Consider the following 24,998-nt stretch of genomic DNA (forward strand, 5'->3'; position numbering starts at 1 on the left):
CATGGACTACAAATAAGACCTGTTGATCTTTGATGGCTTCAGATCTGTGTGATGGAAAAGGCTACTGTAGCAAACCTGCGCGAGTTTCTGGAATAGTTTATACAGGGAAGAGTGTGACTTGATCATATATTGTCTGAAAAAAACGTGATTTTCAGCTGGATGTGCAAGCTCAGTGAATTCATATGCTAATTAAATACTGTCTGCAACTGTTTATTAGCATACACTTTGATCTGAATTAAATATTAGCTAAATCAGATGGACTTTTAAGAATTCTATAGTGTATTGTCACTTAATTTCTTTGGCCCTTCCCAGAGGTTAGAAGTTCATTTATGTCTGGTTTTTTTCAAGAAATTTTTCCTCAAAAACAATAAAGTCGTTTCAGCTAATGTTTTTTTTTTAATGCTGATGTAATTTTTTCTGGAGGCTGAAGAGGGTTTGGTATCTTCTCAAACAGTAAAAGTCAACTGTAGTTCTTGCAGCATAGTTGCTGTGAACAGCATATAATTTTGCAGCAGGCATTTGGAGTAGAAAAGCATAATGTAACTGCTAGCCTGCTGATTGCAAAAACAGCTCTTGTTTCTCCCGTGGAAACACTCTGAGATTTCCCGATAAAGTATACTAAAGACAGTTTGTCCTCTGTGTCCAAATTGATGTGCCAATCCACTTCAGGACTGTCTGTGCAACTCTACTATTTTGGAGGTTAAACCTCCTATCCAGACCATACAAATCAATAGGATTAATTTAGTATGTAGGTTCTACCTCTGTAAGTGCTAAGATAACAAGTAGTGGCTTTTAATTCTGCAAAACCCACTTGATTTATTTTTTGTAAAGAACTAAGACCATATTTTGTGTTTTCAGTGGCCAAGAACGTATATGAAGTTAGCTGAAGTTAGACAGAGAACAAAAATCTAGTCCTAGGAGTAGTTTTTTTTCATTTTAGTAATTCAGAGAACAACTTTCACAAGAAAAAGAGCTATATACAAAAAAGTAAAAAAAAAAAAAAAAATAAAAAACAAACAAACAAAAACAACCCCCCAAAACCCCAAACAAAAAGAAAAAAAACAAAGACAGCTGTTGTATTACACTGAACTCTGGAAAAGCTTTTGATCATACCATCTGCTTTTCAGCTGCTGTCAGATGAAGTAGGGCATTTGCTAACAGAAGCTGCAAAAATGTCAGACCTACCACAGAACCAGAGGTATGCAATTTAGTCATTGGGTCCATCCTGAACTTCTACTGTGCCATCTTCACATCTGGAACATGTCTGCAAAGACCAATACTCCTTTCGTTGCTTACATTCAGAAAGCAAACATTTTCTGTTTTATTTGTTGCATATGGTGAAGTCATCTGTAGATACTAATGCAGCTTACTACCAACTACTTTTTACTTCCTATCTTCCTGCATGTTTTTTGGTTAAAATTTCAGCTACAGAAATAAAATTTAGAATGTTTCTTTTCCCTCTAAAGATATAAGCTTGTGAAAATATCCATTACCCCATTTATACTATTAACAGGTACACTGGGAACTGCACACTGAATTGTTATGCAGCCCTGTAAATTTTTTGGATAAGGAAATTGAAGGCAAAGCAGTACTTGGTGGCACAGAAAAATTCCACATTAGATAATATAAACCAATTTTTGCAATCAGGAAATGGGAGGGGTTCAACAAAGTATTTATACTCTATGATAATGTTCAGAAACCTTTTTTACTGTTGGGCTCTGTTGTGTCTGAGAAGTCATCATTTCTTTTATCTTTCTCAGAAAATAAAATTGTCCTTTCTGTGGCTTCACGTGGGGCACAGAGACCCATTCATTACTGCTATAATGTCTCAGTCAGAGACGAGGAGCTCACTGAATGAGATGCAGGGTTTCTGTGCAAAAACACGAACCGCAAATTTACTATCCTACAGGAACATCTCACACTAAGTAAACTGCCTTTCCCAAGTATTGCCTATTTAGTCTCACCAGCAAACCAGCTAAGAAACTAATGGTTTGTGGCTATTTTTGTTGCTTGGTCTCTGCATGTTGTCATGACACTGCCAGCCTCAATACAGAATTGCCATATGTCTGCTTTATCTACAGCAAAGCAATCTGGGCATCCATGTCCCATCAGACTATTTGAAAACTGTTGCAAAGGAAGACTGGAAATTGAAGTTTAACATGGGGTAACAGTCCCCAGCATCAATAGTGTTGCCACCCAATCAACTCACAATGCTTCCTTCTAAGGACAGCATTTTCAGTTCAGATTAAAAGATGTATGTGTGCATGTAGGTCTCACAGACAATATTTTTTAGGCCCATGACTTCCATGATGCAATTTTTCAGGGTATATAGCAGTGGGAATGACCAAACTGAATTCTTGTTTTCTTAGAGTAACAGAGTATCCATCTCAGTGATAAGCTTTCATCTTAATTTGTGGCTCTTGTACTTCAGAGGAGTATCTATCATGTCAGTGTCTTGCCAATGCCTCCAACAACTCTCTCTATAGTAGAAGAGTTGCAGGAAGTAAACTGCATTACACTTCCTCCACATTTCTTGTCTGAATCAGGGTAATGGAAGACCTTGGATTACACAAATGTGTGAATGAAAATGTCTGTCTTAGCAGTTAAAACCATTACTCTCTTTTTGGCTGATTTTAACAAGTTTCTACACTGAAAGTCTACACAAAATCACATCTCTGCTTAACTCCCAGTCTGTGATGTGCATAGCCCAGTGATTTAAGGGACAAAGTCTGACTTGTATTACCCTGCTTATATGCTTTGTGACCTACAGTTTATATTTACTTATATATCAATGACTTTAGCCACAGAGATTGTTAATACAGGCAATGAAACATCCTAACATACCAGTATGAAACCTGTTGTGTAGGGGAAGAGAAATGGATTTACTACCAAAGCATTTCTGGTCATTTATTCCACTGGAAAATATGCATATTCTATTCCATAATGTTGATAGTACTGTAAGAGTTAAACTGGATGTGGATATCATAAAATATCATCATAAAATACAAAAAATTTTAAATGGGACAGAGCTGTGAGATTTCCATAACCTGTTCTCTCAGTCATTAAGGGTGTCTCGGATATCCAGTCTGGGGAAAGCCAGATGTTTACAGTAAATTAGGTCAATTGATGGCTCAATTGCAGAATTGCTGCCTTTCTTATAAGCACTGATTGTTTTGCTTTTCCCCTGCTTTTTACTAGACATTGAATGTATGAAAAATCAAATTAAGACATTATTGTGTTACTGGCACAATGAAGAAAGAGCTGTAAAATTTTAAAATTTTGCAGCCAACATTCAAACTTCTCTCCTTGTATCTGCACCCTCATATTTCCTCATTTAGAATTCTCTTCTGTACTCCTCAAATTAGAAAACTGTTTAATTTAGGTTTCCCCTAAACAAAATTCTTTCTAATCTTTCCATTCCTGAATTTCCTCTTACTTGGCCATTCCAGTTCTTCTGCAGTATAACCCACTGACTCACCTGCTCACTTTGATCTTTGTTTTGCCTCCAAATCAAGCAGTTTTTCCCCTGTGTTAAATAGTATTATTCTTTCCAAGAAAAAGGAAAATGCTTTTCCTTCTTATATGAACCATTTTGACACTTTGCATAACTGACCTCCTTTAATGTTTTACCATACTCTCATTTTTCTTTTCAGGGTAATTTTCCTCTGAAATATTTAGGTAGGCCTAGCTAAATTACAAATGCCAACAATTTCCTATTTTCCTATTTTGCTGAACTGTGTTCTAAAACAGGAGGCTTGCAGGTTGCACTCACAATTGCATCTGTATTTTTTTTAGAAAAGGGAGAGGTTTTATTCTGACTTACGTAGCTGAGATGCATACAAGAAGTTTATATGTCAGAGGTGACATTCAAAGACACTGAAAAAGTTTCTGAAGGTAGCTAAAAAAAATCACTTCAAATATATTTTAAAGCACCATATAGTCTCTCCTGATGTCAGAATGAAATGATGATGAGAAACAATCACATTTCTAAAAAGATTAATATTTTGCAGCATTCTTAGAATGCTAAGTTTGTAAAGCAAGCACACTTGGTGCTTTCTTTGCTATCATCGCTGCTGTCCTGGTTTTTTCCTTCATCTTCAGCTATCCATTGTCTATTCAGCAGGTGCAGCCAATTTGAGGTTTAAAGAATTATTTTTCTTCTTCATCTCTTGTCTCTCTCATGACACAGAGCAAAACATCTTTCTGTGCAGTTGTGCACATCGGTCTCTGTTTTTGATGATGTTGCCCTCTCCAAATAAAAGCATGCTAAAAATTTGAGTATATTTCAGCTCACTCTTCATACTCTGAAGTGATTGAGGTTAACCATACGTTAAAAAAAATAAATTTTCACGTGTTACAGAATAAATACCAAGTACAGCCTTGTGCTGCATAGATATTCGAATTTAATCCTGTCACCTTAAAATTACCTGAAACATAATAAGCTCTTCCATCTTTGTGGAAGTTTTCAGAATAAACCCTAGGGTGGAAAAAAGTGCTGTGTTAAAAAGTGCTGTAGTTAAATTTTTTTGGCTAGTAAAGGCATGAAAAGAGGAACTGAATATGCTGGTAGTCAGAAAGAATATTCATGACCTGTCATTTGTTTTACCAAACACTGCTTTAGACTATTTCAGAACGATTTCTGGACTCATTGCCATCCTATGGCCTGGGAAATTTGCAGTTGATGATTATTATCTAGATAGAGATAGATATAGATATAGATATATAGATATATAGATAGATATAGATGATGATAGAGACAGAGATAGACATGATATAGATATATATCTTGCTTCTCATTCTAGGGGTAAAATCAACTTTGTCCGTGTAGAATACAAACTTGTACATACTGTCCAATGCATAGTAGCTCATATTGATGGAAGTTAAAAATTTATCTATCCAGCTAGGCCTGAATATTGCAAGCTGTGTCACAGTTATGATGGCTTAGGAGGCATTCAGTAAAGCAAAACAAACTTTTGTGTCTAATGACTTGCTTCTGTCTGTCTTCTGCACAAGTCCTGTTCTTTTCAACCATGATAGGTCTACTTCACTCAGAGGAGTACGGGACAGAAGTGTGTCTCAATATTTATTGAGAACAAGTTTGAAGAATTCAGGAATTTTTGGTTTAGGACCCATTACAACCTACTACAGACAGTTCCTTGTCCCCTAGATTGTCTCAGTGGTCCTGCCATTTCAGGGATTGTCTCGCCTATGAAAACGATATTTTCCTTCTGTTTCAAAACTTCTTCCCTCCTCAGCATGTTTGGGAGGTATCCCTGTCATAGCTGCTCCTTTCATTGGTAAGTGCTACTATGGACTACATATGGACAGCTATAATTTATATGTCTAAGGTAAGCCTGCATATACATTCATAGAGAACTTGGGAAATCTCACATGGCAGTGTGCTATCTCTGTCTCTCTTAAGTGTGTCTCTGTCTCTTCTGTGCGTGAATAATTTCTGAAGTCTGTTTGGCATTCACTGCTTTCAGGTAACATACTGTTACCTGACTTTGTCTTTAGGAACTCAAGGCAGTATCAGGATGAAGGCAGAAAAATAAAAGAATTAATGAAACACATAAGGCTAAACTGACCCTGCTGAGCCAGAAGCTGTGTACAAGAAAAAGAATAAAAAAAAGTAATCTGTCAAACAAGGATGGAACAGATTATAAACAGCGAGTAAAACAGTTTTAAAATAGGTGCTTTTGGTAGCATCCAAGGTCAGGTAATCCTTTCCTTCTGCTTCCTCTCAGCATCTTTTCAGCCTTCTCCCACCTTGCTTTCTATCCTGATTTACTCCATCTTCTCTTTACTTCATCTTTTACTCTTCTTTACTCCATCTTCTTGGTTTTTACTTGCTTTCTACCTGCCCTGCCTGAAAATTAGGTTTCTGCCCTGCTGGACTGTAATTATTGCTGGCAGCTGTCACAGTGTGCTGTAATCCTGCTTGCAAGGAAGGTTTGTTTTGGCTCAGTGATTTTCTACCACATTTTCCTAGTCAGAATGAGGATGCAGCTAGCTTATTTTCCTGGAAGTTAATCCTGTTCACATGAAGATACTTCATTAAAATCTGCAATGAGGTAGTGGGCAGACCTTCCCAGCTTTTTATTGCTGGGTTTGTTTGATTGTTTGTAGTTTGTTGTTGTTTGTGGAAGGGAGGTTTACTAGGGGCAGGGGAGTGTGTGTCACTTCCTTCTTTTAAGAACAAATCTCATGCATTTTACTCAGGCAGGTTTTGTGGAGGGAAATGAGAGGTAGTTTGTTATGGCAAAAGTTTGGCTGTCAGGTTCCAAGCACTTCCACATGAAAGGAGTCCAGTATCTGCTACTGTACTTTGCAAGGAGATCACTATGGGCACACCAGAAGAATTCAAGATATTTAGCAAGAATCCAGTTGCTTATCAACTGCTTTGCAGCTTGTTTGGCAACCTCTGCTGATGATTCATTTGCCTGTTTCAGCCATGTCTTTCTGAAAATCTATCTCTTCAATGCAGCGCAATATAATTTTGAGTTTGTAAGGAATGGTAACCCAGCTTCTATTATATTTTAAAAGAAGAAAACAAAAACAAATATTTTTTTAAATGCATTCTGTTGGAAATCACACTTCCTCACCAAGATGACACAGAAAATTACCTGAAAAAGTCTTTTCAAGTCTATAAATAGTGTGCACACTGAGGAAAGAAAGGAAATCAGAAAAAGACCATCCCCAAAATACACAATTGGGTATTGGCAGTGGAACAGAAAAAAAATGTTATTGTTAAATAATTGAGTTTAACACCAACAATTGAAAATACCAGCTACAGAGAGGTAATAATGTGGGCCCAAATCCCTACAGAAAAAACAGAGTACTTGATTTTGGGGTTTCTTCTTCTTTGGATGTAAATTGGTTTGTGGCTCAAAAGAGATAGCTGGGTAAAGAATAGTAGAGTGAATAGTAGTTTTACTCTCTAACAGTTTCATTATGCTCTTATGAAAAATAGGAAACATTTTCATAGCTACCCTATGAAACAGAGCAGCACAGAGAAAATTAATTTTTAAACTCATTTTTCCTGCTTCACAGAAATACAGAAGAATGTCTAGTGGTAATTTGACTAAAACTGAAACTCTTACCCCCTTGTTTCCTTTTAGCATGTAAGCAAGTCCTTAGTATACATTACTTTTTAACACAAGCTTCTTGGGATTTATTATTTTCTAATGAAATGTCCTGGATTCCATATGCACACCTTACTAGGTTTTTCTCTCTTTGTATTTTTTTTTTTGTATCTCTCTGTATTTTTTTTCTGCTGAAGTTGTCCAGAGGGTACAACTCAACAACAGGCTTAAAGAGTCTACAGTGGGTAGGTGAAAGGCACCTTCTCTTCATTGAAAGAAGAAAGGCCTTTTCTTTTTCTTATCAATGAGTTATTAAATGGGTTTCTAAATCTTTAATTTTCTGCTATTTTTGCATCTACTGGGATGGAAGACACTCAGATGGAAGAAGATGGAAGAAAAATAAATTTTTTCATCCAGAAAGGTGGCTGGGAATACAGCTTACTGGCCCAGATATTTTCCTTTAGCACAGCATGTTTTTCAGTGCAGTAGCATCTGTATCCCGTTCAGCCAATGTCCTCAGCATGTTGCTTATCAGTTCTCTGCAGATTCACCCACCAATGTACTTGTAAATAGTACTGGCAGGTTGTGAGATACATTAATGGCTCTTGGAGTTAGGTGACTAAATTGGAAATATAAAATTCTTACCTGTTAACTCAGGGGAAAGAAAACCAGAACAAGAGGTCTCCAGCAAAACAGACAGCTTTTGTTAGACCTAAAGATATTGGACATTTCTAAGTGTAATTTCTGCATAGATACTTTAGGATGTGTCTGAATTTCTTCTTGCCTCTGACTACAGAAATTAAAGGCTGCTATATGTATTTTAAACCTTGCTTGCAGAAAAATGTATTTTATCAACCCATCAATGTTTGGAACCAGGTAAAAAATTCTCTCAGTGTCAAGGAATAACAGTGAGAGGCATCTGTACTGAAAGAGAGGTGAATGCCACTCAACTAGCTACTATGAATGGATAAATCAAATGGCCCTGTGTCTGCAGATATTATTTTTATATAATATAAATTATATTTATATTTATATTACATAATATATATTATTATATAGCTTAAAGTGGTTGATACATACTCAGATTTTCTGCTGTGTTCTTCTTTTTAGCCCAGGCTCCAGTCAGACTGTTTATTTGGGGTTGGTTCTGTATTCTCTCTGATAGCTTCACACAGTAGGATTAACCTCAATTATCATATTTTTCTTTGGTTCTGTCATAAAGTCTAGTTAATTCTCAGACATGGCCCCAAAATGATAATTCTAGTGGGAGTCTGAGCAATCTTTCAATTTCCATCTTTTTTTTTCCCATTTGTCTTCTTTATTTTACTACTTGAATTATGCCAGACCTCTTGAAAATAATAATAAAGCAATGGTTGACGTGGAAAGACAGCCTTTTTATTCCAATGTAACTAATTTACATAGTTCCATTTTATTTTTAATACAGCAACACTTCATTCTTCTGATGGGCTTATTTTTCTGATGCATGCAGAGAAGAGAGTAGAAAAAGAAATTGGAAGTTTAAGGTTATATGTGGTCCAATGTCTGAAAAGTACTTTTTAAAATTTTCCTGTGGTGATAAGCTGTTCAGTGTTGCAATTTTTATGATTACTTTTTATTAAGCTGGGAGTTCACTGATCATGGGTTTAGTTTGAGACGTTGTTTGTTCCTTCTCCTAACTCTTTTGTTTAGTATGTTCAGTCCCCAACCTGCAGACTGCCTCTCCTGAGGCCTTAAAGACAGAGAAGGACACTTTGCTATTTAATGCTACCTCCAGAGCTGTCATCTGTGGCATGGGAAGCACATCATGACTATGTACATCAGAGGGTCTGATCTCATCAGCTCACATACTGATTGTGTTTTGAGATGAGACATACATAAAAATGTGTATTTCAATTCACGTGACCTGTGGGCAGACTGCCTGCATTGCACAGAAAGCTTAATTTCCAAGGAAATAGAAAATAGCTTCGTATCAAAGAAATAGAAAGAAAAAATGGAAAATTATCATAAAACGTGTCTTTGCAAGAAGGTGATTGAACCCTGAAACAGACTCCTAGAGAGCTGGTTGATGCTCCATGCTTGTCAGTGTTTAAGAGACATTTGGACAATGCCCTTAATACTGTGCTTTAACTTTTGGCCAACCCTGGTCAAGCACTTGGACTAGATGATTGTTAAGGTTATCTTCCAACTGAAATAATCTATTCTGTTACTATACTATTACTTTTTGTCCTAGCTTAGGGCAAATTCTGGGAGGAAATCTCCTAATGGCATCCCTCCAGAAAGCAAATTCAAGCAACCCTTCCCCCAACTGGTTTGGGAAAATATTTCCTTGGAGAAAGTGGAAAAACATGTTTTTTTAACAAGCAAAGTATTCACAAGCATTAAAAAAATTATAATATTAAACAATAAAACCTCTCACTGTTTGAAGAGATGGCAAATTCAGAAATTCCTTGTTGTGGGATGCAGCATCCCAGCCCTGGTGGGATCCACATGAGAACTCCCGGTGTTTTTCTGGGTTTTCAGTCCAGAGCAGGTTTGAACAGTTCCAAGAAAAAGAAAAAAAGCAGTCAGGGAACTTCTCTACCTCAGCTGGCTAAAAACTAAGTAACAGCAAAGGAGAGCTCTGTCCTGCTGGAGACAGCACAGCCCAGGAGCAGAAGGCAGAGGCGTGAGTGCTGTTTCTGGAAACAAAATGCAGCTTATTCTTCCCTTCCTTTGCTCCCTGCATCAGTCTGAAAGGTGCAAAACTCAATATCCAGTATAAACAGAGCAGACAATTGGGGATACAAGCATCATAAAGTCACCCCAGGACATTATTCTAATTCTAGCCTATTCGATTCCATTCATGAAGTTGTGGTATTTGGATAGATATCAAGTAGTTTGCCAGAAACATCTGTATATTCCAGAGAGAGAGAGAGAGAGAAAACACTTCATTGAAGTATCATATATGCTTTGTATTGAGAGCACTTTGAAGGATCAAGTTAAGTTTAATTTGGAAATAGTGTACTTTAGGTGAGGGTGTTGCCTCAGCTAAACAAGTAATGCCTGACATTAGTTGTTTTGGTCATCACCTAACTCAACTGATTAACTGAGCTAAGCCAGTTTCCTATTACTTTATTCAGTTTGCTTTGCAGCTTCTAAAATGCTGTACTACTGTCACTGATGCCAAAGTCTCTGAAATTCCTGGAGCTCTGGGATCAAATGCAGGTAGAATAGGTGCTAAAGGAGGGTTGCACTGGATTTCCTGGGAAATCGTCTGCAGCACTTTTCAGCTGTCACCCCAATGCTTATCAGTAAAGTTCTGCCTTGTCCTTCTGACCTTGTATGTCTCCTTGTTCTGTGCTGGTAGACAGCTCTTGGTGCCCTGATGTGTACTCTATATCAGATGCTGCTGCAGTTCAGTGCTGTATGAGTAGGAATCTAGGAACATGGAAACAAGAGATGTTGCTCAATATGAATGTAAAAAATGCTTATGTAATTCCTAATTAAAGGTGTCACTTATTCTACATAAAAAGGAATTGAGGCAGTCCATACTGACAAAAGAAGAAACAGGTAACAAGTGTTTAGATCAAAATTATGACATAGTTTTCATGAGTAAAGGAAAGGCACAAGTAAAAAGATGCAATCTCTCTTGCTTCATATGAAACAGAAGTTCAAAATAAGCTATTGCTATGGCAACAAAAGGAGCAAGGGGATTTACAGTTCTGTATGTTTCAGTGCAGTCTTAACCAAGAGTGAATCTGGCTAGAAAGAACAGCTGCACATATATTAATTATTATTTATGAACTGTGTATCTCACCTTACTGCCTCAGAGCCTATAACTTAGAGTGATAGGTCATTGACCATACCTTGCTGAAGACATTTCTGGACCTTATGTGTGAAGCATAATTCTTGGATTATTTATCAAGTTCTGTCTTATAGAGAATCAGAAGGTTGAACAGGTTTCTAATATCACTTGAAAATATTTATTCTATGCCATATGCCATCAGTTAGGTCCACACTCATAATACACCTAAATCTTCCTCGTAATCTCTTGGGAACACTATGTCTAATGTCACTCTAATACAGGAACATTCCATCATCTCTAATTTCACCCTGTAAGTCTCAATGAACTCCTTTTTTCCATATGAAGATTAAGACAATTTCTGCCTTACCAAATTTTATGTCACAAAATAAACTGCATGTTAATCCTATTTAATAAAGTTCTCATAAAGCAAATAAAGTAAGATTGTCTCATAGATATCAGGACATTCTAAGATTCCTGATTTTATTTATTTTCTTTTTATAATTACAGTACTTTCAATAATTGTATTGTTTATTAAAATTGCAGATCACAGTTTTTCGAATGGGATCAGAAGGACACCAGGATATTGATTTAGCTATCCTGACAGCGCTACTAAAAGGTAACAGAGTTAAACTCCACAGTGTTATTGACATCTCTATCAAAATGATACATCTGTACTGTGAAACTGAAGTATGCTTCTTGCTCTGCTTTATACAAATCCAGCTCTTTCTTTAATGTTTAAACAGCTACTGTTTTCCCTTTCTGAATTTTTGTTCTATGCAATCACTGACGTGCCACAAGAAGTACCAGTGGTGACCCCCACACCAGTTACTTGTGAAGTTTAGTATTCACAAGAGGATAGCCAAAGAACTCCTCAGACTTAGATTACCTTGGTAGCTAGAACATCCATTTAGATAAAGCTGGCTCTACTGTCAAAGTAAGGTGTTATCTGTAGTCATTCCTAGGAAATTCTGGAAGTAGTGTGAGGTTCCTTTCAGCCTCCACTTGTAGAGTTAAGAACATAGCTATTGGGATGGTTGAGCTTTTAATCTTAAACTTGGCAGGTTGTTACATCTTTCTAAGCCATTACATGTTACAGTTCTGCTCTTGAAAGGTTAGATGGAAATAATTTGCTGTTGCTACAGTTCATGATAGACCCTGGTCTATATTAATAAATAAATTAATTCAAAACAAGGATCAAGAATCTCATCCATCACCAAACTTTTTCTTTTTGTCCCTTGGAAATGATATAATTGCAGCTTTCATTTTTATCTTCAATGTAACTGAATTTCTTCATTATCCTCAATGTGAAGGTATTTTCTTCCCATTTGCTCTTAAGACAGTTCCTGAAAATACTGCTCTTTTTTTTTATTAATAAGGCAAAGAATGTCTTGAGTTGTGATTCCAATTTTTCTAGATGTGTTTTGAAGGTCTGTATCTCAACATAGATCTCTGGAGTCTTCTGAATACTGACTCTTGGAAGCTGAAAAAAATAAATCACCAGCCTGCGAGAGATTGTTTTCTATTTCAAATGTTCTTTTGCAGTATTTACGTGACCAACTGTTCTAGTGGCTGCCATCTCAGTATATGAGCAGTCCTCCCTGCTCTGGAATATCCGTTTTGCAAGTGCCTAATTGGCACTATTGGCCCCTTAGTAAAATAAAATTTCCTTTCCTCTTCATGTTATGGCTGCAAGTCATCATAAGAAACTTTTGTTAGACCAAGAGGTGTCTGGATCTGTGTCAGTACTTTTGACATCTCCTTTCATGCTTTTCTGAGAATCTTGAAAAGCTGCTGATGGCAGCAGAACTTGTTTCTTGCTCAAGAAGTAGCCAGAGAAGCTAAGACTTATAACTCATCTTCCTTGCTCCTCCACATTTCCTGATTATGAAAGTATTCAATGAAGATCAGGTTCATCAGGCTCCTCTGGTTCATGCAAGCCTCCTGATCACAAGGTGTTTAATTAATATGTGCAAAGATGAGATCTGTTGTCTCAGCTAAGTCAGTTGTCCTTATTCACACCATGTCTTTGTACACATGTTCTCACCCACCTTGAAAGAAATACCAACTTTCTGTAAATACATCTCACTAGCCTGATGTATACTTGATGGTTTTTCATCAAAGTCTAAGGTAGCAATGCTGAACCACTTGTTTATTGATTTCTAATAAGTAATTTGTCTGTAATAGGTAAAATAAATAAAAATTATTTTTTCATGCTGTTGGAATTTTCATGGCATTGGAGTTTTCATGGCATTGGAAACTTGCTTCCCACAGCCTCTTGTCTCTAAAATTAAAGAAAAATAATAATACTAATAAATAAAATAAGTAAGGATATTTAAAGACTGGGTCTGAGTTATCTTGAAAGTCATAAATATAGATTTAAGAATTCATCTCTTCCTACTCTCCAGTACTGTGTGCAAAAGGGGGCAGAGCAATGAATGAGACTGGTGAGTGATTACCAGGAACTTTTTCTCAGTCTTCCTGATGAGGAATTTGCAGCTTTTGATAGTAAAAGAGAAGCATATCAGCTTCACCCTTGTGTGAGTGATTTGGTCAGGGAGGAGGGGAACAAGGGTTTGGAAACACAAAGTATTGCTACCTATCTGTTGTGTAAAATTTGTGATGAACTAATCTCTTTAAAAACCCAAACCAGACTCACTGCCAATTCAGGAGCTTGCCTGGACAGCATATTCCACAAGCCCCAAAACCAGCACCACATATTATTTCTTTGTTTGTTTTCACAAATCACTTGTTTAATCTTGTCAGCAAGATCTATCTTTCTTGGAAGTGATCTTCAATAGACTACAGAATGGCATCCAAACTGGTTATCAATTTACATTGCATGGATGTCACAACAGCATATGGTTTGCAAATTCTTTTTTTTTTTTAATGTTGAGAGACACAAATGTGGGAAGTAAGTTTCCAAAGGCATGAGTTTATAGCAGGCAAGTTTATCAATACAGTTTAACTGTTTGTGCTCTCTTAACTCGAACAGTTGGACCTCACACCATAATGGATTTTGTCCTTTTGCAGCTGCTAGCGAAGCAGAAGGCATATGACAGGGAAGTTAAAGAGAGCATATGGAGATGCTCTAAAAAAATACTTGTTTTGAAGTGGCTTCAAAGATCCTAGTTCACGAAGCTGTTGCAATGTCTGGAGCAGACTAGCACCAGCCATGTTTCAGATGGTGCTCCAGAAGCCTTCCCAGTGCAATTGTTAGCACTGGGAAAGAGGTGCTGTGTGGTACATGCATACAGTGAAATTACTGCCAGGTACCCTCTGAGATAAACTATGTCAGGCTGAAGGAGAGATGAAGTTTCTACATTCTTTCCAGCTTGTGAGTAAGTCATGATTCATGCTCACTGAATAGCCATCATGTAGTATCAGATGGTCAAGGATACTCTGCCATGAAATCACAGACATGGAAATTTTCAGAGTTAGGTCAGCTGTCTGGTTACTGCAGTTGTAGCTGTTTTTGCTGTCTGCTTTTATATTGTCAATTGTTTTCCTAATTGCCAAGATGATTCTGTAGCAAATGCTGTGAAAACACAGCCATTGCACCAGAGAGCTGCTGAGCATCAGACCTGCAGAGACACAAAGAGAAAAGTTAATTTGGGTTGCTATTTTCCCTAATCTAGTCCCAGTTCTTCTCCTCAAAGAGGACACTGACATGCTTAGGTGCACTGTGGAAATGGGTATCCCACAATTATTTCTGTCTAGGGAGATGTTTCATGTCATTTCATCTTTCCAAATACCTGAGCACCAAGATCATAAGTTGTTCCAGGAGAATCCTTTAGGGGTTTATATTGGTCACGGTAAGCTTTAGCCAGTATGTAAAAGCCTATAGTAATAAGAATGTAATAGCTCTTCAGTAATCCTGCAAATGCACAACACTCATTGTCTATGTGTGCCCTGGCTCACCAAGGAGACAGCATTGAGTTTATAGTGCCAGGCTTTATCATCAAAGGGTATTACTGTTTTGGTCTAAAATATTGAGTAGACAATGCGATTTTCTACCAGAAGAGTCTATGCAAGATATGCAAGAGTCTGTGCAGGCACTCTTAGATGGTAGCCTAAGCACATAAAATTAACATCTGCAGGAACTAACAGCTGTCCCAGCAATCTATCTATATCCAGTGGTATCTATACCAAGATAAAATACAATATATTGCATCCCAACTGCAACTTTTCTTCTAGGAGCAGATGAAAGGAAGGGTCACACTGTAGATGCTCTCATAGTCTCAGAATTCTTCTGAGGGACATATCTTACATCAGCCAGACACCAGAATACTGAGTAAATATTACAGAGACATTAGTCATATTATGTAAAACATTATTTAACACAATAAGTATGATATGATAATTAAAATAACACAATGCAATGGGTTATTAACTCTACCTTTGGATTTGATTTGGGCACATTACAGTCACAGTCATCAGTGACAGGCATTCCCAGAAAGGTCACTTTTTGGATTCTTCCTACTAATTCAAGTCCATGCTCTATGACACTGAATGCAGTGAAGGAAATGATTGAAAGGATCTTAAGAGGCCATCTCATGTTTTTTTCCGAGGAGTTTTTCTTATATAAGTGGAATCATTCATACTTCTTAATAGGGGGTAGAATTCCACCTGAAATAGCTTGAATACTTCCTTTTTCCTGTGAGGCAAAGGCCATCACTTCTATCCTAGAATAAAATTAATTAAAAGGCATCCACAGCCCATATGCTGCTCTGTACAAACATTTATAGCTTGGATTTTCCTTCTCCTCTTAAGTAATATCAGTGTTATCCACATTCATCTGAAAATCTCTTGGGGAAGATGTGAAAAAGGAGACAGAAGTAAGGGCTTTCCAGCAAGAAACTGTACTGCGGAAGCACCCATCAACAACATCAAATGTACCAGGACCCCAGGAGGCACACCCATACTGCCCAATTCCACACCCTAGATGCACCCACTCTGCTTCAGACCTAGAGTACAGCATCCCCTTGAGAAAACACACATTTCTTTCGACTACCAGACACCTGCATTGCTCTGTGAGACAATCAAATCAGTTATGGCAACAAGCACTGAGAAGAGCATCAACTCTGGGACTGCACATGTACCAACAGGAAAACTTGGCCACGGCTGGCAGCCTTAAGCACAATGAAGGAAGATGGGGAGGAGGCAGGGTGGACCATGGCTTGCTTTCCCCTCTGCTCAGTATTTAGAGCAACGAGCATGCTCAAAAAAAAACAATTTTGGTGAATGGATGAGCAGTCACCACCTCATGCTCCATGCCTGCTGTTCTTTCCATCGTCAAATGCACCTGAAGACCCTCTATTCATCTGCCAGCTGAATGTTTTCTAGGGCATGAAAAGGCCCAAGACTGCTAAGGTCAGTTAATACCGAAGAACACTCCCTGCTAGGGGTCAGAAGTTATTTACGTGGAGCCTCGGTGATTTAGCTTGACTTCCGCCCAAAGCTGTAAATTGCACTGTAAATTGCCCACTTCCCTCCCCAAGTCCATCTGATCCACTCTTGATCCATAATTATTTCTAACTAGATGGCTTCCCTGGCTACCCATACTGTAGGCTGCAGTAGGAAAATCAGGATATGGAGCTCCCTCCATCACTCCATCACATGTGTGAAGTGTTGTCACGCTGTGGGATCACCAATTACCATCACTGACCCCAGATTTTAGAGTTCACCCATGTGTCTCCTCCATGGCTCACCAAAATCCTTGGTGAGCACCTACTAAAGCTCTCACTTCTCCTACAGCTACATGATTGGGAAGGAAGAGATCTGCTTGGCTTCAGGAGGGAGGAGAACGTTGTTTGCTCTCTATGTTTAACTTATACTATCATACTGACTGGAGGCTTTTTTTTTTTTGTTTTTTCTGTTTTTTTATAAATAAATCTTAGGATGTTGAAATGTAGAGACATTTTTGCCTTTCCCAAATATAAATATTTTCTGTTCTTGAATGCTGCGTGTTGCTTGTGTAAGAAACTCCAAAAGTTTCAGATGTAGTTGGCATCCCCCCTGAGGTCTCTTGTGAGAGCTTTTTTCTGTGTTGTGATACATAGCAGTAAGAAGTTGTGTCTTATGCAAAGCGGCATTCCTGATACTTAGCCACTGAGGTAACAGAAGTATTTTTACTTTTTTTTCCCTTCTTCATTTGGCCCAATTCTGTTCTGTTCCTGCGTTGTCCACCTGTTTATCAGAGCTCATTTCTGTATGAGTGTGATTTGGATGATTCACAATCCACCATCTCCCAAACAATTACTGTAGGTATTGACAAGTGTTTGACAATGGCAGCAGTAAACTGTCTTCAAAGTTGAGAATTATGAAATTAAACTATAGGCTAAGCTCCACAAAGGTTTATATCAAGGTCTTCACAGAGAATTTCAGCAGCCAGCTTTATGTTTTCCTTGCCTCCAATTTCAGAGTCCACTTTCAGCTGGAACAGTGTGTGGGTTTGAATAGTACTGAAATGGGTACAGAAATGCTTTGAAGTAATGAAAAGCTATTATTTATCCTCGCTCCATGATATCAGTATAAGAATTAATAAAGACAAAATAACAGTAGAGGTATGAAGTCATTAAAAAATAAGCCTTTATAAAATCACCTAACCACTGCAAGCAGATATGTAGTTATAAAGTCAAAGGGCCCTTTGTTTATTTGGTTGATCAGTCCATTCAGGCCAGTTCTCCCTTTGACATTGAAGCACAAACGCTGTTTTACTATTACAAATCAGCTGAGAACCATGAAATATTAAAAAAGCACAGCAGGACAGGAATGTCCCACAGTGCCCATTAAAACTGCAGGGGAAAACCTACCCTCCCTCCCAAAAACAAACAGCTCCAAATCATTATTTATTTTGTTGATCAGTCATTCATTTCATTTGGTTGATCAGTCTGTTTAGGCCAGTTCTCCCTTTGACATTGAAGCACAAATGCTGTTTTATTATTACAAATCAGCTGAGAACCGTGAAATATTAAAAAAACTCGGCAGGACATGAATGTCCCACAGTGCCCACTAAAACTTCAGGGGAAAACCTACCCTCCTTCCCAAAAACAAGCAGCTCAAAATCCATCTTATCATCTGCATAGTTTCTCATTTAATTTGGATATATTATACCTTGACACAAGCTTTATAGAATGCTTTCTCACATGAGTATTTCATATGTGAAGGGAAATTTATCCCACCAAGATGCCTCAGTATGAATAGGGGAGCAATTCCTACACTTCTTATTAAGCTGGAATAAGATAAGATAACATAAGATGCCAAAAAATGCACAACTACTGAAATCAGTGGTGTCTGTATGAGTTGAATCTACTCGTAATTGCTAGAGGAACGTGTGTGTGTGTGTTCATGTGATACACGTGGGTGTGTGTGTATTCCTGCAGCTCCATCTGTATCCTGGTTTGTTCTCTTGCTTCCCATCCAACAGGAGGGAAACCAGTTTAGTCCACCACAAATTGCTCCTTCTGGCTTCACCTCTATCTGCTGTATTTTGAAGGGAATATGAGGAAATAATTAATGTTTATAAGACAATCTGAGAACCACAGATCCAGATTTGAGAACAGAATACTTAATTTTTTACAGGTGTAATGGAAGTCTTGGTTTTGTTTTAATATGAGATCAGTTGCAGAAATGACACGGACATCCGTGACACTTTTCACCAAGTGGAGTTACCAGGGCAGAATGAGCCTAATGTCTTATTTCTTTTTTCTCCTGCTCTCCTCCCTGCACCCCTGTCTGTATACACAGGAGCTAACGCATCTGCTCCCGACCAGCTGAGCCTGGCACTAGCCTGGAACAGAGTAGACATCGCCCGCAGTCAGATCTTTATTTATGGGCAACAGTGGCCGGTACAGTATATGTATATATACACAACGTCTTCTATTGGAAACACTTTGAACCCTACAGAGTATTAAATCCATTCTACTTGTGTAATTGTGGTTTTAGTGTGGTTTAAATTACACTGGGTAGTGCTAAACACACGGTTCCCAATCGCAGCTGCTGAGGGCAAGCACAGTTGCAGAGGTTCGTGTGTTCTGTTGTCCAAGGAAATGGTGACATCTAGCGATGCCTTAAGAGTAGCAAAGCGTACATCTGAAAAAACGGGAAGTACCAGATTTATGCTACCAAGCACGATTCTGCAAGCTGAGGAAAACAAGTGTACAGCCATATTTTAGTGCCAGGCTATAAATTCAAGGAGAGTCAAAACTTATTTTTTCACTTCAAGCAGTATGCTTTTATATGCAAATGCTGAATTTAAGGTGATGCTTTGACATAAAAAAAATACATCATACAAATGCTGGAGATCATGTAGACTGCCAGAGCTGATCAGCAGTATCACCTTGGATGGGCTGTGGCTCCAGACCTCAGGTGGTGTTAATTCTGTGCCCACTGCAGCTCTGCCTTGATCTGTCTGCTTTACATCTGCACCATCCTGTGCTCCAGTTGCTCCCGGGCTAATGCCATTTCCAGGGAGCACCAGGGGCATGGATTCTCTTCAGGAGTGGTAGGGCTGTAAATAAAGGGATTATTGAACACTGTGTCAGGCAGAGGAGGAAGAGTCAGCTTCCGGATTGTGCTGAAGCTTTTATAGGGGCAGAAGTCATGCAGAAAAAACAAAAAGAAGCATATCCCTACTTGTGTATGTCCCTAAAGCCAAACCTATTCACTCAGAAGTTTCAACTGGACCACAACAGTCACTCCTGTGACAGTTGTTTCATCACTGTCATTAAAATTTCATATGCTATCATTACATGAGCATTTACAATTCCCCATGGAAAAATTATAACAATGGGAAAAGCTTCTGTTTAAGTATCCTTGCTTTCAATTTAACTTTCTGCAGCTTGCTACCACTTGAAGCTAGTACAAAAATCCTCACCTTTTCAGCCATGGAGTGAACAGGACTATTTACTTTGTCTTTGATATTGGGCATAAGTATGTGTCAAAACAGAAGGGATTTTAATGGCACTGAACTGTCCTCATTGTTATCCCCTCATCATAGCAAATATTTGCATAAATTCTGCAAACTGCAGTCATTTTAGAAGCTAAAAGCTGGAAGAAATTATATCATCCTTCTAACTCTGCCTGACCTACAAGAGATAATAAGAAGGAGAAGTTTTGTGTAAGAAGACCTCTTGCATATAAGCCTTCAAAGAAATGCAAATTATGAAGCTATTTCTGTTTCCTGGCTGTTCAAATTTCCCTGAGGTTCCACACCACAAACAGAAGGAAACTCGAGAAAAGACAGAATTAAAGTGATTTTGTGTGCGCATAACAAATATATCCAATACAAATAAAATGTTTGACAGGAAAATAAATAATTATAATAATGATATGGTGAATAAGGTAGAGACATGATCAGCAGTTTACTGGGTTCCATTTCCTTTGTCCTGATCTGTTTTTCCTCTGATATTAATTTTTGAAATGCAGCCCTAAATCAGAAAAAATGTTACAGATTAAAGCTGTGATTATCTCAGTTCAAGCATAGAAGAGCAGCCCTTAGAATTTTGTCAGGGCTCCCTGCTTGTGCTAGAGTGACTGAACCAGCTGGATGCAGCCTGCCATGCCCAGGAACAGCTTCAATTAATCATTTGCTTTGCAGGTGGGCTCCCTTGAGCAAGCAATGCTGGATGCACTGGTGTTGGACAGAGTGGATTTTGTGAAATTGCTCATAGAAAATGGAGTAAGCATGCATCGTTTTCTCACCATCTCCCGGCTAGAGGAATTGTACAATACGGTAGGGCCAGCCTAAGGCAAATTTTCTGTCTCTATATTCACTGTTCTAGCTCCCACTTGTATTGTGATGACATGATAATGATGCACCAGGCAGTCAACACCTGCTGCAGAAATTTTTCATTAGTCCATATTGTCTCTCTTGCTTGTCTCTCATGCTGTGCCTTGCCCACATAAACTGCTGTATGGATTTTGTAAGACATAAAATAAGCCTCACACAGTGCCAGCTAATTTCTTGTCATTGTAATTCCAGTACAACAAACCTAAGATTCAGGCAGGTGGCACTCGCTGGAAAACAGTAACTGACAAGTTGGGACCCATACAGTGGTGTTATATGACTCCTGACAATGTGGTTTCAGAAAAATCTTCCAACTCTTAATCAGTCTCTGTTACAGTGAAGGACTTCCCTATGCCCCCATGGAGTTCCAAAAATTAGACCTTTGACTTTTAAAAACCTGTTTGCAAGTTTTTAATCCTTGCCAGTCCTTTGTTTTAATCCTCACACAGGTCTGCTTCTGAATTCTCAAATGCAAAACACATTCCAGCATTCACAGTATTATACCTATTTAGGTAGTAGTCCAGAAAGTTCAAACTTCTTATGAAAAAGAAGTTCTCACTTCTTGTGAAAAAAATCCTGAAGTCCTGTCTAGTTCTTAGCATTCCCAGCTTTGTGTGTTGCAGAAGAGCTGTGATATGGGCATATCTCTTTCCAAAAAGTTTTTCTGCTGCCAGTACTTTTCAAAGCCTTTGCTGTCATAAGCTGCCACACTGGGCTGTTATCTGGAGGTGTTTCACAGTGATGGTGACCAAAAGTCAGTCTTGCAAAATATCAAATATGAAAAAGGTTCATTAAATTTGGGCAAAATATAGAGGAATAGGTATGTTATATATATAAATCTATATGCCACCCTAGAGACAAACTCCAGTCTGATCTTTGGTCAGTTTATGCTTTGCCTATTGGTTGGCATCTATGTATCAAGAACAGAATGCCTATGAGCTTTCTTGTAACATGGATGAGCCTTGTAGCTCTTGTACCAAAGCCAGTTTTTACAGGGAATAAGTTTGACAGAAGCCTTCAGTTCCACAGCTAAAAAATGGGCTTTTTGAACAAACTTATTGCTATAGAAGTCAACATACATTTTTTCACACACAAATTCCAAAGGATCCAGTCTCTAAAATGCCTAAACTATCAGTTATATTATATGACCAAATGCATCCATAGTAGCCTTAGCACCAAAAAAATCAGAAGGCCAGTGTGATAGATTGGCATTTAAGAAAACAAAGAGGAACACCTAAGGAAGTTAAAACCGCTGGAGGCTGATGGGAGTTTGTCTCCTAGCCAACAGCTGGCCATTTCTAAGAACTGACAGCAGTTTTGACCATTGAAAAGTGAAATCAACCTGTGAACACCACCTTAAGACCTAAGCCTGGGAATTTCTTTGTCTCTTTGTTTCCTGGCTGTGAAAGGTAACAGAGCTCCAGCTGGCCTCCCGTTCTCTGCCCCGGCCATGCGGCCCGGGCGGGGGCTGGGCTGGGCCTGCCGCAGCTCCCGGCCGGGAGATGGGGCCTGCGGGGCTTGCTCCGGGCTCTGGCCGGGCCAGGCCGGTCCCTGGCTCGGCTGCAGTTTTTTTGCTGTGACTGAATTCACCAGAGACTGCCGAGTAAAGAAAGAAAAAAAGCTCTTGACCTGCGGCGGGCTGAGACAGTGACCACACTCTCCAGAGCAGCCATGAAGAATCTTCCATCGCAGACAACTCCAGCTGCTGCTCCAGCAGAGGTCACAGAACCATCTACAAAGCCTGGGCAAGATTTTAACCTTTTCATTACCCAGATGAGACTTGCAGATTAATCCTTTATTTCTAGAGAGAGAAAAAGAGAGTAATCAACATGTAAAGAGACTTTATAAACTATTAGGGACGGTAAAGAAAAGAATTAAGCTTCAGAAGAGGTAGAGAATAAGGAGATGCTTTATAAACTGAAATATTTTTCTGTAAAGCTATGGAGATGGACAATAGTGTTCTGAAAAAACTCCTTTAATTCATGACAGAGTATATTGGGAAGAATAGAGTAGTTCAAAGTGTGGATTTTGAACAAAAAGTAAAGTTATTGGGATACAGTGAGGTGCTGGAACAGAGAGGGAGAAGTAATAGTTGAAGATTTGTAGCTTTGTAGAGGCAAAGAGAAAACTTCTGTTTCCAGGGAAGCTCACAGAAACAGATGAAGAGAACTTTTGCCTTTGAATAACTCATCTTTAAAAATTACATCCCTAGGCTCATGGCCCATACACACCTCAGAGTGATGTGAAATGGGAGGAGTGAATTCTGATGATAGGATTTCCGGGCAGCTGGCATCAGAAAAATAGAAAGCTATAACAGAAATAGCTTTCTTGTGAGAAACTCCATAGATTAGCAAAAAAAGACTTCTGTTTCTCTACAAAGGCTGATGAAAAGATTCAAGCAAGAATTTGGGACTGTTTAAACACCAAAGTTCTGAAGTTTTTTGTCTCTATGTTGTCATGTAAACAAGGGAATAGTTGAGTAGTGGGAGAAAAAAGGGTTTTCTGGAAGTTTTATTCTGGTGTTCTTATTCTTGTAGTTTTGTTAATAAATTTTCTTTATTCCTTTTAAGTTTTAAGCCTGTTTTGCTCTTGTTCTAATCCACATCTCACAGCAAGAAATAAGTAAGTTTTCTAGTAATTTTTTAGTTACTGCTTTAAAACCACAACAGCCAGTTAAAAAATGCCATATTTCAGCATGAGACCTAGGAGTGACCTGTGAAGCTACAAACCAGTGAATCTTATCTCTGCCATGCCAAATTTGTAAAAATAGAAGTGTAGAATTATAGACAAGGGAATCAATTTTATGTCAACAAAGAGTTTACCCATCTTCTGTAGGAAACTGTTAAGCCTCTGCAATCAGCATGTGGGAGAATAAGGATTTTGCATTTGGTCCCCCCCCCTTTTTTTTTTTAAATTCTTTGACAGTATTTTAAAACTTCAAAGGTTATTAAAGAAACGTAGCTGCCATGGCTTAGAAGATTGGGGATGCTTTTGGTTTAAAAACTGCTTGAATATTAGCAAACAGGGAGAAGGAATACATGGGTTTTTTTCACCACAAAAGGACATAATGACCAGGGTCATAGAAGACCCTGTCCTGGGACCACAGCTGTGTTCAGTTTGTTTATGTAAGATCTGAAAAATGGTACCTACAGAAGAGACAATTATAATTGTTAATAATAATAATAATTAAAAACTCTGAAGCAGCATATGAAGAGTCATAGGTAAGTCTCATCATGCTCAGAGATGGGATTACATAAAATTTAGTGTTGGGAAGTGCAGGGCAAATCATATATGGAAACATCTACTCTACATGTATAGTCATCTCATCCATCATCAGCTACCACCAAGAAGACCTCTCATAAAAGTCTCATAAAATATCAGCAACAGTCAAAAAACAAAGCAGAAAATAAAGTCAGATGTAGATGTAGTAGTAGTAGTAGTATCAAAATTGTGGGACTCCTCTGCAGAATGTTTTTTGTGATGACAGCTGGAGTCAAAAGAAGATTGGCCAAATTCACAGACTGTGCATTCTGCAATCACATACATATGCATTCACAAACAGTGGCTTTGAGATGAGACAGCCTCAATGCAATGCCAGGCTCAGAGTGTCTCTGAGACACCAGGGATGGAAGTGGAAGTCCTGAGTGCAGGAAGGTTGAGACTAAAGCAGCTGGATTTGCTTCCACTTGTTCCCAGAGGTTGTGCGTGTTGTGCTATGCTCCTGGTTTTTCTAAGCCAGGAGCCTAACCTGATACACAGGACTTCAGTTTTCATCCAATGTGGCTGTTCATAGGGTTTTCTTATGGAAGAGTTTTCTACAAAAGAGGAAAACAGGTGAAATAACGTTCTTGTTATTGTTTTGGGGTCTTTTTAATTGATAACACTGTACAATTGAAGTGCTCTCAGCTACCTGATTTCTAAACTACCAAGGTGACAAAGATATCTCAACATTTATAATTTGTGCAAACTATTTTGTTCTTCTTCATTTGTCCTTTGCAGAGACATGGACCATCCAACACTCTGCATCATCTAGTCAGGGACGTGAAAAAGGTAAGAGTCCAATAGACGGTAGGTTGAAAACAATGCTGTTGTTCTTTGGTAGCTAGATACAAACTCCATTTTGCATGAGCTTTCAGTCAGAGCCTTCTCCTTCCTGCCAGTACAGAATGTCTTGTTTGTGTGCTCCAAATATGAACTTTTTGCATACAAAGCACAATTAGCAAGTTATTTGGCTTGCTTTCTCTGTGGTTTTAGACACTTGAGTAATGGTGTGTCTGCTGCCATACTTGTAGGCTCTTAAATACTGTGTGGATTTATGCTGTTTCTTGTATTTTTCCATTCC

General features: G+C 38.4%; 1 protein-coding gene across 2 annotated transcripts in view; it reads left to right on the forward strand.

The window, feature by feature from the left end:
* TRPM3 (transient receptor potential cation channel subfamily M member 3) overlaps window positions 1-24,998 on the forward strand; it is a 292,975-nt gene that overhangs the window by 210,472 nt on the left and 57,505 nt on the right. For both annotated transcript variants that reach the window (XM_088054046.1, XM_088054045.1), the window contains exons 9-12: window positions 11,413-11,485; window positions 18,616-18,716; window positions 20,468-20,602; window positions 24,656-24,706. In XM_088054046.1, coding sequence (XP_087910172.1) covers window positions 11,413-11,485; window positions 18,616-18,716; window positions 20,468-20,602; window positions 24,656-24,706 — 360 coding nt within the window. The remainder of the gene's footprint in view (window positions 1-11,412; window positions 11,486-18,615; window positions 18,717-20,467; window positions 20,603-24,655; window positions 24,707-24,998) is intronic.

The sequence above is a fragment of the Pseudopodoces humilis genome, chromosome 4 (genome assembly GCF_049639895.1).
Source record: "Pseudopodoces humilis isolate 2021_Gansu_Grassland_sample_001 chromosome 4, ASM4963989v1, whole genome shotgun sequence".
In the NCBI taxonomy this organism is placed as follows: domain Eukaryota; kingdom Metazoa; phylum Chordata; class Aves; order Passeriformes; family Paridae; genus Pseudopodoces; species Pseudopodoces humilis.